This window comes from Sorex araneus, chromosome 5, assembly GCF_027595985.1.
Source record: "Sorex araneus isolate mSorAra2 chromosome 5, mSorAra2.pri, whole genome shotgun sequence".
Lineage (NCBI taxonomy): Eukaryota > Metazoa > Chordata > Mammalia > Eulipotyphla > Soricidae > Sorex > Sorex araneus.
Window position 1 is genome coordinate 119,773,927 of NC_073306.1, and position 16,576 is coordinate 119,790,502.

General features: G+C 58.4%; 1 protein-coding gene across 16 annotated transcripts in view; it reads left to right on the plus strand.

The window, feature by feature from the left end:
* The window catches only part of EPB41L1 (erythrocyte membrane protein band 4.1 like 1), a 119,946-nt gene that overhangs the window by 72,643 nt on the left and 30,727 nt on the right, over positions 1 to 16,576 (plus strand). For 14 of the 16 annotated variants that reach the window (XM_055139046.1, XM_055139047.1, XM_055139045.1 and 11 more), the window contains 8 exons: positions 3,405 to 3,623; positions 5,945 to 6,032; positions 6,435 to 6,587; positions 8,276 to 8,373; positions 8,565 to 8,740; positions 11,235 to 11,383; positions 12,408 to 12,443; positions 14,220 to 14,402. In XM_055139046.1, the coding sequence (XP_054995021.1) occupies positions 3,405 to 3,623; positions 5,945 to 6,032; positions 6,435 to 6,587; positions 8,276 to 8,373; positions 8,565 to 8,740; positions 11,235 to 11,383; positions 12,408 to 12,443; positions 14,220 to 14,402 (1,102 nt within the window). The remainder of the gene's footprint in view (positions 1 to 3,404; positions 3,624 to 5,944; positions 6,033 to 6,434; positions 6,588 to 8,275; positions 8,374 to 8,564; positions 8,741 to 11,234; positions 11,384 to 12,407; positions 12,444 to 14,219; positions 14,403 to 16,576) is intronic. The other 2 variants (XM_055139036.1, XM_055139051.1) reach the window with 1 other exon arrangement.

Below are 16,576 nucleotides of genomic sequence, written 5' to 3' on the forward strand. Positions count from 1 at the left end.
TGAGTGAGAACCACAGCTTTCCAGGGCTGGCACTGGAGTTGGGTCCCGCGTGCTGCGCTTGCCCCTGACCGACACCTTCAGGCTGCTGGACCGGAGAGACCAGAGGGAGACTGCAAGCAGTCTTCCACATGCGCTTCCGAGGGACCGTCCTGCCAGTACTGGGAGGGGCCCTTCTCTTTTTGGGGGATGGGGACTCCCAGGTGACACTCAGGGGACCCAAGTCCCCTCCTGGAGATTCACAGCCTGTAGGCCCAGCAAGTCAGTTCCAGGGCTCTGCTGTGCTGAGGGTGACAACCTGGGCCGCCCAGGTAGTGTCTGCGGAGCTTTAGTGCCACACGCCGTGTGATGCTCGGGGTTCTAAGTGCAGTGTCGGGATTCGAACCCAGGCCAGCCTCATGCAAGGCAAATGCCTTACCTCCTCTCCAACCTTTCCTGCCCCTAGGCCCCTTGTCCCTAAGATGCCCCAGAGAGTCCTCCACCCTGTCCTTATGCTAACAAGGTATACCCAGGACTTACTCCCACAGTGGGGAAGGCTGGGCCCCTCCTTCATGTTTGCCAGGAGGTGGGCCAAGATCCTGGGGTCCACTGGGGCCTTGGGAGCGAGGACAGGTGTTCCTGGAATAGAGCAGGCCCCTGACCTTGACTGCGGACCCCAAGGGCAGCCTGCAGCCCTTCGGGCAGCAGCAGAGTCTGAACTCTGTTCCCGAGAGTCCCTGGGAGCTGTGGAATCAGGACGGCCTGGCCCTTGCCCTCCACTCTGCCCACAGGACTCTCTCTGCTCTTGGTGCTGGCGCCAGCGTCGCCAGGAGGGAAGTTAGTCCTGTCCACATGGGTGCCCCAGGAGATGGGTGGCCATAGCAGCTGATTAAGTCAAAGCTGCTGCTTTCGTTATTTTTAATACACACACATATTTGAATCACTGGATTAGTTACAAGGTTACTCATGACTGTGTTTCAGGGGTACAATGTTTCGATACCAAACTCATCTCTCCACCAATGCCCATTTCCCTCCTGTCCCCCACCTGCCTCACTGGAAGACACTTTTTTCTTTTTCTGCTTCAAGGCACCGTGGTTTACAGTACCAAAGCTGAGTATCATGCATGCCATTTGACCTTCTTTCAGCAGCCAGTCCTCATCCAGAGTGACCATTTCCCTCTGTCATTGTCATGATGATCCCTTCCCTAACCTCTCCCCCCTCACCTCCCAGCGGCAAGCTTCCTACTAAGGACCAGTTATCTTACTCTTCATGTCTGTTGCTTTTAGGCATCAGTTATTATTCCCCTAGTATGTTCCTTTATATCCTGCATGTGAGCGAGGCCATTCTGGGTCTGTCCCTCTCCCTCTGACTCCTTTCATCTTGATACTCCCAGCTCGATCCACATAGCAGCAGATGACATGCACTCATCTTTTCTTACAGCTGAGTAGTATTCCGTTATGTATATGTGCCATAGCTTTATTTTATTTTTATTTTTTTTATCCAATCATCTGTTCTTGGGCACTTAGATTGTTTTAGAATCTAGCTCTATTTTGGCCCAAAATAAGTGGTTCAGAGTGACAAGGCAAGAGACTGGTCAGAGCATTGTGCAGGTTTTCCAGCCTTTTCTTATGGTTACGCACAGTGCTCAGGAGCCCACACTTGTGCTGTCAGAGCGAGTGTGACTCTGGAGCCTGCCCTGAGCACCCGGGGCCGAGGCTGCTCCTCCTGTCTGCCAGAGCTGCGGTTCTGTCTGCAAAGCGGTGCCACGGAGCGGCACAAATTGCACTAAGTGAAAGCCACTTAGAGGGGGGAAAAATGGGGCAACACAGCAAAACAGGCTCCAAGGAGGCATTGCTGGCTGAGAATGATCGGCAACGTTTTCTGGAAATGCACAGTAACTGGAAAACAGCAATAAAAAATAACATTAAATGATTCTAAAAATTGTAAAACCCGTCCAAGTGTGCATAAAAGTTATATTAAAAAATCATGGCCTACTGATTGGAAATGTTTTCTTTAAACCGGTTTGTTTTGAGACAGTTCAATCAGAACTGATTGCAGGAAGAGCACCATTTTTTTTTTTTTTTACACCTTGTAATACTCAGGCCTCACTCCTGGCTTTGCACTCAGGGATCACTCCTGGCAGGCTTGAGAGACTAAATAGAGCACCAGGGATTGAACCCGGGTCAGCTGCATGCAAGGCAATTGCCCTACCCCCTGTAGCTATCACTCCGGCCCCTGGGAGCATGTTTTGAGGTAACACAGGAGGTTCATCTTTGCTAGGATTGCAGGTGCTAAGGTCCCAAGATGGGGAGGGGTGGTACTCAAGTTACAGGTGCCATCGTGGGGAGGGCCCGCCGTACAGCGTGTGTCCGGAGGACCAGATGTCATTCGTACTGTGCACGTGGAAAGTACAAGCCACATGGAAGCTGCCTGCTGCCCGCTGTGTGGCAGATCGGGAAGGACTGAGCAATCCACAGACAACTGGGGCCGCTGGCAGACGAGTTGTGACTCACTCTACACCAGGAGGAAAACTAATGCTGCCTCTCAGGTTTAACGTTATTAAAACCACTGAAAATGTATCTGGGGCAGAGATAGGACCTTGGTTAAGGCACTTGCCCGTAGTTCGAATCCCTGACACTGTCTAAGGTCCTCCGAGCACTGCCAGGGAAGAGCAACCCCTGAGCACCAGTGGGTGTGTCCCAGCCCCCCACCCCCCAACCCTTAAAAATGAATGTGAGAAGGGCCAGGGAGATAGAGGAGAGGGCCTTGCCTTGCAGTCCCCTGGGGTCACCCCTGAGCACGGAGCCAGGAAAGCTCCTGAACACCACCATGTGAGGCACTAGAATTCCTCTTTTGCACCTCGAAAATAATTTGTCACACAGCGAAGAGCTGCAGGAGCCCTGGGTTCCATCCCTTGCACTGTGGGTGTTGCCCCTACACAAACAAACAAACAAAAACAAAAAAGAAAAGAAAAGCAGAGCCCAGGACCAGTGTGAGTACAGGGGTCGGGACGCTTGCCTTGTGTGCAGCCAACCCGAACTTGATCCCCAGCACCCCATTTGGCACCCACGCCCCGCCAGAAGCCTGAGCAGAGCCCAGTGTGACACTCCCACCCCCTCCTCCCCAAAAAATAAACAAAACAAACCATGGGCCAAACTGGCAGATGACTATGAAATTAACAATGCTGGGTCAGTGGAAAGAATCTCTCAAAACTCAGAAATGAACAAAAGCGTTTCAAAGTTTCCTTCGGAAACGCTCTCTTCAGATACGCCCCAATTTGGGGCTCTGGGGATGCAGGTGTCTAGGTCCATTCCATGGCGTCTGAGCTGGACCCCCGCCCGCTTTGGTGCTGCTGGGTGAGTGGGGACAGCTGTGCCCGACGCGTCTCGGCGGGCCCCCGGCCCACGCGTCCTCTCCCCCACCTGCAGATACTACCTGTGCCTGCAGCTGCGGGCGGACATCATCACAGGCCGCCTGCCCTGCTCCTTCGTCACGCACGCGCTGCTGGGCTCCTACGCTGTGCAGGCCGAGCTGGGCGACTATGACGCCGAGGAGCATGTGGCCAACTACGTCAGCGAGCTCCGCTTTGCCCCCAACCAGACCCGGGAGCTGGAGGAGAGGATCATGGAGCTGCACAAGACGTACCGGTGAGGGGCTGGAGCGATAGCACAGCATTTGCCTAGGAACGCAGCCAACCCCTGTTCCATTCCCAGCATCCCATAGTGTCCCCGAGCACTGCCAGGAGTAATTTCTGAGTGCAGAGCCAGGGGTAACCTCTGTGCATCGCTGGGCATGACCCAAAAAGAAAAAAAAAAAAAAGACGTACCAGTGAGTGTCCCTACCCCTTCCCCCTCCCCCCTGCCCCAGCACATGCTGGCTCTCAGTGGCCCAGAACGTTCTTCCTTGGGCCCCTCGGATGCTGTCCACGCTGGCCCTCTCACGAAGGTGTGCACGAGAGCCGGCCTTTCCCTTGGGCTGCCTCCGTCCAGGGGAAATGAGGGTCATTAGCCACATCCGCTGCTAAGCTCCTCCAGGGATGTGATAATCCCCAGCCCCTGACCTGGGCTAATCAGTCCCTTTATCTGCCAGTGGGAGATAGACAGTTCCGGTGTGTCCCTGCTGCCTGGATCCCGGCCTTCAGTGCAGGACTTGGGGCTCTAAAGCCAGACCGCCATCGGGGCTCCCCCGGCTCTGCCCGTTCTAGCCAGGATCTCAGCCGGGCCTCGCGCTCCCCTCGGCGTCTCCTCACCTGTTCCCTGCGGCTGCTAAGAACACCTGCCTTGTCAACTTGCTGGGGGGCATCAGCCACTCTCCTGGAGACCGCATCCCCCACCCCATGTCATCAGCGCGGGGAGGAGGCTTGGGCCATGCGGCAGAGGGAGCGGCTGGACACTCCCTGGCCCTCTGCTGCCCTTAGCTCGGTGCAGGCCCCAGTGAGCAGCGTTGAGCCACACCTTGAGGCAGAGCATTAACTGTGCAGGATCTTGAGCCTCACCAGACCCCAGATAATAGATGCCTAGGACCCCCTGCCCAAGTCATTGCAACTCACTGAATGCCTCCCCCAAATCCCCCGGCTTCTAGAGTTCCTGCTGTGAGGGTGCCACCACCCTGGATGATGGTGTAGGGAGGATCCTCAAAGGAAATGGTCTCCAGGGGCCATTCAAACTGCAAGTGCTTTGGGATTTCCGCACATGGTTGTTATGTGGGGATGTGCACTGTGGGGCTGGAAGGCTTCTCCGTGTGGGGGCTCTGGCAGCTATTGTCTGGTGCTGTGAGGATGGAGGCGGCGAGGAGGGGTGTCCGGGAGGCTGTAGCTGGAGAGACCCCGGCTGGTCTGGTGGGTAGTGGGACAGAATGTAATGTGTGTGTGTGTGTGTGTGTGTGTGTGTGTGTGTGTGTGTGTGTGTAAGGGGGGGTTCAGATGTGTCTCCCAAAACTCAGACGCCGGTTCTAGCCGGTTAGTGACCAGTGCTGCCCTATTATGTTGAGTCAGAGATGGAAGATGTTCACCCGGAGACCTCAGGAAGTGCTGTCCAGACTGCCCGCTGTGTCATTCCTCCAGAGACAGCAGGAGGGGCTAGGGTGGGCTGGAGTCGTCCTGACTTAGAGGAACTTCCTGTTAGCAGGGGCTGCAGAAATGCCCCCAGTCACTCCCCTAACAGAGGCAGCTCGATGCCCAGAGTCTACAGACCCCACCCCCCACGACTCCCGGAGGTGGGCAGAGCGGAGACGGGAAAACAGACTGGAGGAGAGGGGACAGCTGTGTGTGACGTGGCTGGGAACACCAGCTCCCGTGTCACCTTGTCTGGATTCACTTTTTGACTTGTCGTCCTTGGGAGAGCCGTTCAACCTTCCCGGGCCAGTTTGCACCCCTGGGAGAGGGGAGCAATGAGAGTGTCTCTCCCGGGAGCCTGAAAGGGGGTCCGGAACATCAGCCATCTGTGTCAGTGCAGACAGTGGATGTTTCCTGGGGCTCAGTGTGAAGTGGGCGCTGTCCTGGCAGCCAAAGCCCAGAGGGACTTCAGTGGGTCCCAGAACTCCTCTGTCCAGCAAGGAGAATGTCCGCTATTAACTTCGGGGAGAGGAAGTAGTTCTGACTCCAAATCCTGACAGAAATGTCTCCCTCTTGCTTGTTGTGTAGCCCAGGGGGGTTTGGTCAGGGGCTAGGGTCTCCATGGTGCATGATTTCCACCTGGTCACAGTGAACCAAAATTTGTGGCTCACCTGTAACTCAGTGGCAGGAGGCAAACATCTGAACTCAGCTCAGCCCTGGAGAGTTTCCTGGAGGCAACAGACTGGGCCTGGACTTAGACGAGATGGGGGGTTGGGAGGATGGAAGGAGTGCAGGGGTCCATCAGCCTGCACTGGAGGCCAAGTAGAGGGAGTTTCCTCTAGAAGTAGCCACCTTGGGCCACAGGATTGCTGGGCCCTGCCAGTGCCACCTACGCGACCCTGTCTTTCCCCTCAGGGGTATGACCCCGGGAGAGGCAGAGATCCACTTCCTGGAGAATGCCAAGAAGCTTTCCATGTACGGAGTAGACCTGCACCACGCCAAGGTACGTCGGCCCAGCCGGTGCCCCGGGAACTGCCAGGCCCCACCAGAGGACCCGGGGCCCAGCAGAAACCCCCCGACCTTCCTTCTTCCTGCCTCTCATCCCTCCGTTTCACAGCCTGTATTTCTCCCCACGATGGTCCCTCATTTTCTCCTGTTACTGTGTTTGGGTACCAACCTGTTTGGCCACCACTAGCTGGGGCGCCCCCAGGAAAGGCATAGCCCGACATTTCTGGAGCCTCCTGGGCACCTGGAGCAACCTGGCACCAAATAGCCCCATGTGCTTGCCGGGGAGCAGTGAATGTGCGAGGGGAGGAGCGAATGGGGGGCATGTCCCTGGGCTCCAGTGGGGCCCCTGCCGGCCCCTGCGGACGGGAGGCCGGGCTTCAGGCTGCTTCTCATGCAGGACTCGGAGGGCATCGACATCATGCTCGGTGTCTGTGCCAACGGCCTGCTCATCTACCGAGACCGGCTGAGGATCAACCGCTTTGCCTGGCCCAAGATCCTCAAGATCTCCTACAAGAGGAGCAACTTCTACATCAAGATCCGGCCCGGGGAGGTGGGTGGCCGTGGCTCACCGGGGTTGGCTGGGGCTGGACCCTGCCCTGGCTCTGGGTTTCGTGCCCAGGGTCCATGAGTGGGCATGCGCGGAGACATCCCTTTCCTGTTGGACACTTCACATCTGAGATGTGTGCCCCCCCCCACACATGCACATACATGCACATACACAGATACACACAGACATGTACACTGATAGACATGCACAAATGCACCAGGCATAGATTCAGACACACACAGACATGTAAGAGTGACAGATACACATATGCTGGTGCACAGACATACACACATGCATGCACAGACACACAAATACACAGATACACTTAGACACATAAAGTCACACAGACACAGATATAGACATACAGTACATAGATACACACAGATGATACACAGAGACGCAGACAAATACAAAAGCAATAAACACAGATACACAATCATGACTACAGATATACATAGACACACAGAAGTCCACACGGACACAGTTACAGACACATGCATGCCTGCACACAGATGTGGCACAGGCAGACACAGATACACAAGTACAGATACACACATACCCATTCACCCACACAGGCACACAGACACACACAGGCAGACCCACACAAAAGCACAGAAACACTGATAACAGTGTCTGTTCCTGGCGCACCCCTGTGCGGCCCTGCTCACGGCTCCGCTTCCATAGCGAGTCCATGTTTGTGGACACCCCGAGACACAGACCCCAGACTGGCCTGGCTTCCGTCTCACACCTCCAGAGCCCGTATGGCTCTTGCTCTAGACACAGACCACAGTGGCCCACCGGCCTCCAAGCCCTCCTCACCTGCACCCCTCGATGTCCTCCCCACAGTCCTCTTTATGGCCTCCACAGTTCCCCCTCACCCACACACCTCAGTGTCCTCCTCACTGACCTCCCTGCCTCCACGGCCACCAACTGGCCTCCCTGCCTCCACGGCCACCAGATGGCGTTCCCCATAGCCACTGAAGAGAACTTAAAAGCCCACCTCTACTCCCTCCCCATAGTGCCTTTGCTGGGCCGGAGAGAGAGTACAGGGCTCAGCTGCTTGCCTTTGCTCGGTTGTCTCTGGTTCAACCCCCAGCACTGCATGCAGCCCCCAACCCCGCCAGGAGTGAGTCCAGAGCCAGGAGTAAGCCCTGAGCAGCTCCCAGGGTGAACCCAAGCAAACCAGAGGGCCCCTTTCCCACCGCAGCTGAAGTTTAAGCCCGCTGGGAGGCACCTCCCTCTCTCTGCCTTGGCCACACTGCCCACTGCTCTGTCCCTTTGACCTGCTCCCAGATCCTTGAAGAAACCCAGGGCCTTCCCACCCCGAGCCCTTTGCTCTGATGTTCCCGAAGCCCTCTTCCCGCCATCCCACCTGGCCGCTTCCTCCCCATCTTTCAGATCTCAGTTCCAAAGCTTCCTTCCTTCCCCACGGCACCCAGCCCTCTTCGTCATGCCCACGTTGCTCCACGCCCTTGCCGGAAATTGCTTATGCCTCTCAGAGCCCCAGGACCTCCTGCCTTGGTCGCCTGGGGGCTGTGTGCTGGCTCTGCACCACTGTGGCACAGAACTGGGGCTTGTCCCCTTGAATAAATGCACACACGAATGAGTGCACGCACGCGTGAGCAGACAGATGTGACACGGCAGTGAGAGGGGCCGGGCCCAGCTTCTCACCCAACCCTCTTGCTTGGCAGTACGAGCAGTTCGAGAGCACCATTGGCTTCAAGCTCCCAAACCACCGGTCAGCCAAGAGGCTGTGGAAGGTCTGCATCGAGCACCACACCTTCTTCCGGTGAGCCTGACCCTGGGGCCGGGCAGTGGGGAGGGGGAGGTAGGGGCAGGTGTGTGGGGGGCGTGCTCCCAGCGGCTCTAGGAGAGGCTGCTCACCCCTACCCCCAGCCTCTCCCCTGCTAGTCCCAGGCATGTTGGGGTCAGTGGGTGCAGGCCTGATCCCTCTCCTCCTCACCACCCTCTCCCCTGCAGGCTGGTGTCCCCTGAACCCCCACCCAAAGGCTTCCTGGTGATGGGCTCCAAGTTCCGGTATAGCGGGAGGACCCAGGCCCAGACCCGCCAGGCCAGCGCCCTCATTGATCGGCCTGCGCCCTTATTCGAGCGTTCCTCCAGCAAACGGTACACCATGTCCCGCAGTCTTGATGGAGGTGAGCCCCATGGTGGAGGGGATGGGGTGCCCAGGGCACAGATGCTCTGCCGGGTCGGTACCCAGTGTGGTGGCTTGACCACACCCCAACACCTGGGCAGCCTGGGACAGGGGTGTGAAGAGCTCAGCCAGCCGCCAGCATCATTCCCGCTGGGGTGAGACCCCGCCATGCTTTGGACTTCCCGGAACCTCCCTGAGATGTTGTTGCCTTTTTGGGGGTCCCAGATTCAGCTTGGCGATATTCTGGGCCCCCTGCCCAAGATGCTTAGAAATTCCCAGATGGTCACTGTCTGTGGAGGGTACAAGCTGTACCCCCCGGCCAGAGACCGAGGCTATTCCTCTGGTTCCTTCGAGCCCCGGGTGGGTTGAGGTCAGCCACGTGGTGCTCTCTGCTGCCCTCACTCTGTTGGGCTGACGAGGGCCCCTTGTGTCAATAAGGATTGGCCCTGCATTTCCGGTTTCAAGCAGATCAGGGCTTCTGAAGATAAGGTCCATGGACTACATCAGAATCAACGATGAGGGCTGGAGCGATAGCACAGCGGGTAGGGAGTTTGCCTTGCACGCGGCCGACCCAGTTCGGTTCCCAGCATCCCATATGGTCCCTTGAGCACCGCCAGGAGTAATTCCTGAGTGCAGAGCCAGGAGTAACCCCTGTGCATTGCCAGGTGTGACCCAAAAAGCCAAAAAAAAAAAAAAGAATCAATGATGAGCTTGTTAAACCCAGATCACCATGACTCCCCACCCCTTGCCCTTGGGATCTATACATCAGAGTTTGTGGGAGATGTTCAGGAGTCATACGAAGTGCGGGGGAGAGTGGGTCTGAGTTCAGATCTCAACCTGGATACTCTGTAACTGCTCTGTGGGCATGGGAAGTAACCATTACGGATGGATGGATGGATGGATGGATGGATGGATGGATGGATGGATGGATGGATGGATGGATGGGAGGCTTGAGCTGCTTAATTCCTGTCTCTTCTGTAAGATAAAGAGTGACTGTTTCCAGTGTTAGAAGAACTAAACAAGGTTATGCCTACACAACGCCCAGAACAAGTCTCATATATCCTGGGACCTCAATTAATTGTAGTCAGTTACAAACAATTATTTGTTATCACATAACAAACTGCTGCTTTTAGGCTTCTGAGGGGCAGCTTAGACACGAGAGGAAGGACGGTAGACAGGCCCAAACTCGGGGAGTTCTGAGGGCGAGGGTGTGCGTGGCCCTTCCCTTGGCACTCATTGAACAGGAGACTAAAACACATCCCAGGGGGTCCTGGCCAGAGGGCAGAGTGCGGAGCACCCTGGGGAGAGGGAATTGTCTCTTCCCAGGGCTTTGCAGTGAGGGTGCTGGTGGGGCAGGGTTGGAAGGATCCCCATGCACCTGGGAGACTGGTGAGTCCGTGGGAGGGAGAGCACTGTCTCGGGACCCCCCGGGCTGTGCTCAGAGAGTGTGAGGTTCTGCACAGGCCTGTCTGGGGCTGAGGAGGCACCTTCGTCTCCTGGAGAGAAGTGAAGGGCGAGCAGAGAAGCAGAGCCTGTGCTGTCTCCCTGTGCCCCCACCTAAACACACACACACACACACACACACACACATGCACACACATGCACACACACATGCATGCACACACATGCACATACATGCATGCACACACATGCACACACGCACATACATACATGCATGCACACAGGCACGCACACAGGCACGCACAGGAGTCCTGGCTGCAGCGCCTGAGGGAGGGAGCGGAGTCAGGCTGAGAGGTGGCTTTATCCTGATTCCCTGAGAGCTCCCAGCAGGGCCTCAGCATGTCCCCTGTGACATGGGATCTGTGGCATGGGGACAGCATCCGGTCTAGCCATCGGTGCCCAGTGCTCTGTGGGTCTGGTGACATAGTGGGCACCTCGAGTACAGCACCAGTCCACAGGCACGGGAAGGACAAACTGCTCTGCTGGCCCCAGGACCCTTTGTCTGGGTTCTGGTCTTTTTGATTCCGCATTTTCCAGCCTGGGTGAGGCCCAGGGCAGGGAGGAGAGTCTGAACCCTACCCCTTTCATTTCAGCAAGGTGTGAGGGTTGCGGGGACCCCCTCCAGCCCCCTTCCCCTCCCCCCGGACTCTTTATAAAGAAGTGAAGTTCTTTACAAACCTTGGGACTGGACTTGAGCTTCTGACAGAGGCAAACCCCACAGTGTGGTGCTGACTGGCTAATGGTCAGGGACTGTGCCGGCCACTCTATCCAGCCCTTCCCTCACGGCCTGTCCATTCTTCCCCTTTGCTGCGGGAACTGAGGCCCAGACGGGCTGTGTAACTTACCTGAGGTCACACAGCCAGCAGCTGGCCCTTGAGATTTGAAGCCCGCCTCCATCAGCGTGAGCCTGGGCCAGGCCGCTTCTCCCCTCTGGGGGCTGTTTCGGGGCTGTGAGGAGGCCGCTCTTGGGTGGGGCAGGGCTGGCTCCCCAGGGGGGACCCTCACCTGGACTCTGGCTGTCTCTGACCCTTCAGCAGAGTTCTCCCGCCCGGCCTCCGTCAGCGAGAACCACGACGCAGGCCCAGATGGTGACAAGCGGGAGGAGGACGGCGAGTCAGGGGGTCGGCGGTCAGAGGCGGAGGAGGGCGAGCTCAGGACGCCCACCAAGATCAAGGAGCTCAAGGTAGGAGCCTGGCTTTCCCCTTCCCTCTGACCCGGGGCCAGGGCTCGTCCTGGGTCCCGCCTGAACCTTCAGATGACCCCAGGTTGGGGGAGGGTATCAACACCTGGCCACAGGGGCCCCTGCTGGCCTGTGCCTGTGTCCCTGTCTTCCCCCATTCCCTGGGGAGGTTGTTCCCAGAGGGGTCTGGTCCCCCGTCACTCCCAGCTCCCCACGTTCCTGTGGCCTGATCTGCACAGCCCCCTCCTCCCGGTGCCCCATGGGCCCTCTCACAGGGAGGGGCCCCACCTGCTGCCCCACCGACCACACCTGAGCACACACTCATCAGGCGTGCACTGCCACAGACTCCCTGCCTGCCAGCAGACACACCATACCTGTACATGCGTCATACATGCACACCCGCACGTGTGCACACTCACACATACATCTGCTTATACTCACACGCATGCACGCATGACACATCAACACAGGTCACAATGTACATGCACATGTACACATGTCATCACACATACACACCCTCACCTGTCCACATACTCACATATACACACCTGCTTATATTCACGTGTACACATGACATATCAACACAGGCAATAGTGCATATACACGTGTGACACATGTCAGTACATGTGCAGGTGTATGCAGATGAACACCTCATCAGTACATTTGTGGCATATCAACCCATGTCATGATGTACCCACATGCTTACAGCCCACTGCGTGCCTCTGTGTGATGCATTGACACAGGTCACGGTGCACACATATGCACATACATGGGCACATGGGGTTGTCCCTCCCCACTGTTCGAAGCATTCTCTGACACAGTAGCCGGAGTACTAGTGTCCCTTCTGGCCGTCCACTCCTGACCCAGTGTCCACACACCCCTTGCCCCACACCCTTAGCCCCGTGAGGGGCCTCCCAGCTGCCCTGGCCGCTTGGGTGAGGGCTCCGGGCTGGGCCAGTCGAGGGGCCTCTAAGCCGTTGGTTCTACTGACCCTGCCGGTTCCTTCCGTCCTCACACGCCCCGCCAGCCGGAGCAGGAAACCACGCCGCGACACAAGCAGGAGGTACTGCATGGCCTGTCCCTGCTTGCCGGCCCTTCACAGCCCATCTCATGTGTCCATCCCAGACCCCAGTCCCGGGCCGTCCCACCTCCGCTCTGTCTGCTCCTGCTACCCCCTCCCTCTCCCTGCCCCCCACTGTTCAGGCCCCACCCACCCCCTTCCCATCCCACCAGCCCCACCTCTGCAGACCCCTGGCTTGTTCCCCACCAGCAGGCCCATCCTGCTTCCATGGAGCCCCTCCCCGCCCCCACTGGCCCTGCACACTCATCTCCCGGCACTACCGTCTGCTCACGTCTCCATGTCATCTGTGCCCCCTGTCCTCATCCTAGACTCCTGCTGTCTCTGTCGGGTCCCAGGTGTGGGCCTGGGGATGGAACCTGGGAGAACATCCGGGTCTTCCCAGACTCCCTGGGGCGGGGCCTGTGGCCACCCTCGCCTCTGCCTCCTCCCCTGTGCCCACTGGGCCTCCTTCCCTCTCAGCGTCCAGCTTCACTTGACTCTTGTGGCAAAACACGTGGGGTTCTCTCTGGGAAAGGGAAAGGGCCATGTGGGGTCAGGGAGGGCCCTGACCTTGGACCCTGAGTGTGATCTGCATTGCAGCCGATGTTCTGCCCCCGACCTCTGGGGGGCTTTGGGGAGGTGCCTCAGCCCCGGCGCCCCCACCCGCAAAGCAGGGCATTGGTACCAGTTTCTCCCATGGCACTAAGCTTCCAGGGCTCCTGCCAGCCGGGGGCACCCATGCCCGCCAGGCCCATGACCGATTTAGGAGGGAGAAGCCCCAATCCCAATGATGGGTCCTTGGCACCCAGCCAGCAGCTGTGCCGGGCGCTGTGGGCTCAGACACCTCGGCTGCCATCCCCAGCACCCCGCCAGTGCTGGCTTCCCCTGGGGGCACACGGGGTCACCGGGGCTGAGCCCCCAGGAGCAGACTCCGGGCTCTGGGCCAGCTTATCTTCCAGACAGTCCATAAACCTCCTCATCTGATTTTGTAATAAGCCAGTATTTCTCCAACCGAGGTGATAGGAGTCCCCAGACAGCTCTGCAGAGAGGGCCCGGGCTGCCCCACCACCACCCTGACCCCTGGGCAGAGGCTGGGCCTCCGCTGGCCAGAGGCGGGTTCTCTGTGAGCAGGACTCTGCACCGTCCTGCCATTTACCAGGAAGCTCCCCACCTCTGTGCTCGCGCCCAGCCTGAGGTCGTCCTCTCTTGTCCCTGGTCTCCCAGCCCCACCCCCCAAACACCCCACAGCACCCTCATTTCTGTCTGGTTGGGTGTCCCCTGCCCTGGTCTGCTCACAGGTACTGGGGAGATACAGGCAGGCCAGCAGACCGGAGCACACAGCAAGAAGAGGGGATGTGACCCTGCCCTGCCCTTTTCTTTATGGGCGCCCCCTTTATTCAGGTGACGGTGGCTGTAGGGACATCTGTACTCGCAGCCCTGAGCAGGGCCAGCCCTGAGCCGGAAGGAGCCCCTGCTGCATCCATGGGGGTGACAGCTGGCCCAGGAGAGCCCCACGGTTCTGACCGCATGCTCATAAGCAGAGGGACTCCCTGTCTGGGTCCCGAGCACCCAGCACCCGGTCCCTGGGCTGACCGGAAGTCTCTCTTGGCCCTTCAGTGCCTCTGTTGGGGCTCCCGGCTCTGTCAGGGTGAGGTGGGGCAGCGAGAGGAGGGCCGTGACCGCTGTTGCCGCAGGTCAGCTGCCCAGCTGCCCCCACCGCTTGCCCTGCACCCAGCATCCCCGCTCGGGGGCTCACCGCTGTGCCCTCTGCACCCCTAGTTCTTGGACAAGCCGGAGGACGTGCTGCTGAAGCACCAGGCCAGCATCAACGAGCTCAAGCGGACGCTGAAGGAGCCCAACAGCAAACTCATCCACCGGGACCGGGACTGGGAGCGCGAGCGCCGGCTGCCCTCCTCGCCCGCCTCCCCCTCCCCCAAGGGCACCCCCGAGAAAGCCAGCGAGGTAGGCCTCAGGAGCGGGGGTGGCCGTGCCGCCTGGACGTGGCCTCCGTGTCTCTGCCCCACCCCCACATTGCTGCCGGAAGTGACGGGGTGGGAGATGGGTGGAGAAATGTTCTAAATCTGGGAAGATTGGGTCCAAGAGACACACCCCCCTCCCGAAAAATGCTGAGGACTCAAAAAAAATTGTATTTATTGAAAAGAAAAATAGGATATAGTTCAGATGCCAGATGGCAAGAAACACAGATTGTACCACTGGCATCTCTGTGTTAGAGCCGCTGGCTCCAGGGCACACCTCAAACGTGTGGGCTCATGGGGCCCCGGGACCTGCTTTCTCTCACGCACCCTTACCCTTCTCTGTTATACCCCAGAAGAAGGACGAGCAAGTCCTCAGCATTTCTCAGTTCGTCTGATGGGACAGTCGGGAGTGAGCCGGTGGGACAGGCAGGTGTGAGCCACTAGTGGGATGCATGGGCCATGGGACAGGCAGCTGTGAGCCACCTGTGGGTCCCAGAACAGCCGAGTGTGAGCTGCTGGTGGCTTGCGCGGGCCATGGGACAACCTGGTTAGAGCCACCAATACTGTGCACAATTCAAGGGACAGCCAGATGTGAGCCACCAGTGGTACACAGGGCCATGGGACAGCTGGGTGTGAGCCACTGGTGGTACACAGGGCCATGGGACAGCTGGGTGTGAGCCACCGGTGGTACACAGGGCCATGGGACAGCTGGGTGTGAGCCACAGGTGGTCCATGCCATCATCAAGGCACTCTCAACAGGCGCCCCAGCGAGTCTCAGGCACTGCCTTGTGATTCCAGCCCATTCCCTAAACTGCAGCCGTCTGTGTCAACCATGAGAAGACAGACTGGGGTGGGCTGGGGTGTCCCTCCTGGAAGGCCCCTCGGGTCCCTCGGGTGGAGCAGAGGTTCCCCACAGCGAGATCAGACCTGCGGCCATTGCTTCAGGAAGGACCCTCCCCACTCGCCTTCCCGCGCCGCAAACACGTGTGGGGGTGTTTTCTCAATTGAACGCAAGATAAAGATAGGCCTTCTTGAGAAGCCCCGTATTTATAACCCCAAGCTGTTATTTTTAGGCTGCTAACTCTTGGCAGGATTCATCCCCATTCCTACTGAGGTTTTTTCCTCTCTAGCACTGCTGCTCACTGGGCCCAAACCCCACTGTGGTCTAGACATCTGCATTCTGGCCGGTTTTCGTTGAGTTCTAGTCCCGCTGCCCACTGCCGGCCAGCCAGATCCCTCCCCGATGCAACCCCGCCCCCTCCCCCCACCTCACCATGTGGGGAGGGGACACTTATTGACCGTTTCATGGACAGGTGCCTGCACCAAAGGTCACCTGCGCACCAGTCCCCCTTCCAGAACTGGCTGGAATCTGCTTGGTTCAAGCCTGGGGTTTTAAAGATGGGGGCGGGGGCTGGGGAAAAACGAGGTGCCAGATGGGGAAGGCTTTGTGACCTGTTAAGTGGCTGAGCGCCACCCCCCCAACCCCTCCCCCCCCCACCCCGCAGCCTGTGTAGGTGTGGCCTTCGTGCTGTGATGCAGCCTTGAAAGCCGAGCTAGTGGTCCTATGAGCACTGGGACCCCGGCCGTCCCGGTAACCGGGGCCTCTTCCAGGGAGGCTGCCATGGGGACAGTCTGGCTGGTGAGTCGGTTAGGGGTGCTCCTGGGGCCATGGAAAGGGAGGAAATCTCTGCTTCTGGGGGCACCTCTGGCACAACTGGGACCCTCAAGACCTCCCCGGGCTGGGCAGGAGCAATAGCGCAGCGGGTAGGGCGTTTGCCTGCACGCGGACGACCCAGGTTCAATCCCCAGCATCCCATATGGTCCCCCCAGCACTGCCAGGAGTAATTCCTGAGTGCAAAGCCAGGAGTAACCCCTGAGCATCGCTGGGTGTGACCCAAAATGCCAAAAAAAAAGAAAAAAGACCTCCCGGGGCTGGGCCTACTGCATGCGCCCCACCCCTTCCTGCCCTTGAGCGAGACTCAACCCTGGTGGCCTCTCGTTAGTCCTGGGGTGGGCCGGCGTGGGGTCTAGCATTGGCGGAGGCTGGGGGAATCTTGACTAGCTGCCACCTGAGTGTTCTGAGCAGCCTGGTTTGAGGGGAGCCCCACCTGCTGGCCATAGCTGGAAGTGCTAGAAGAGGTTTTAAGAAAAAGGGGGGGA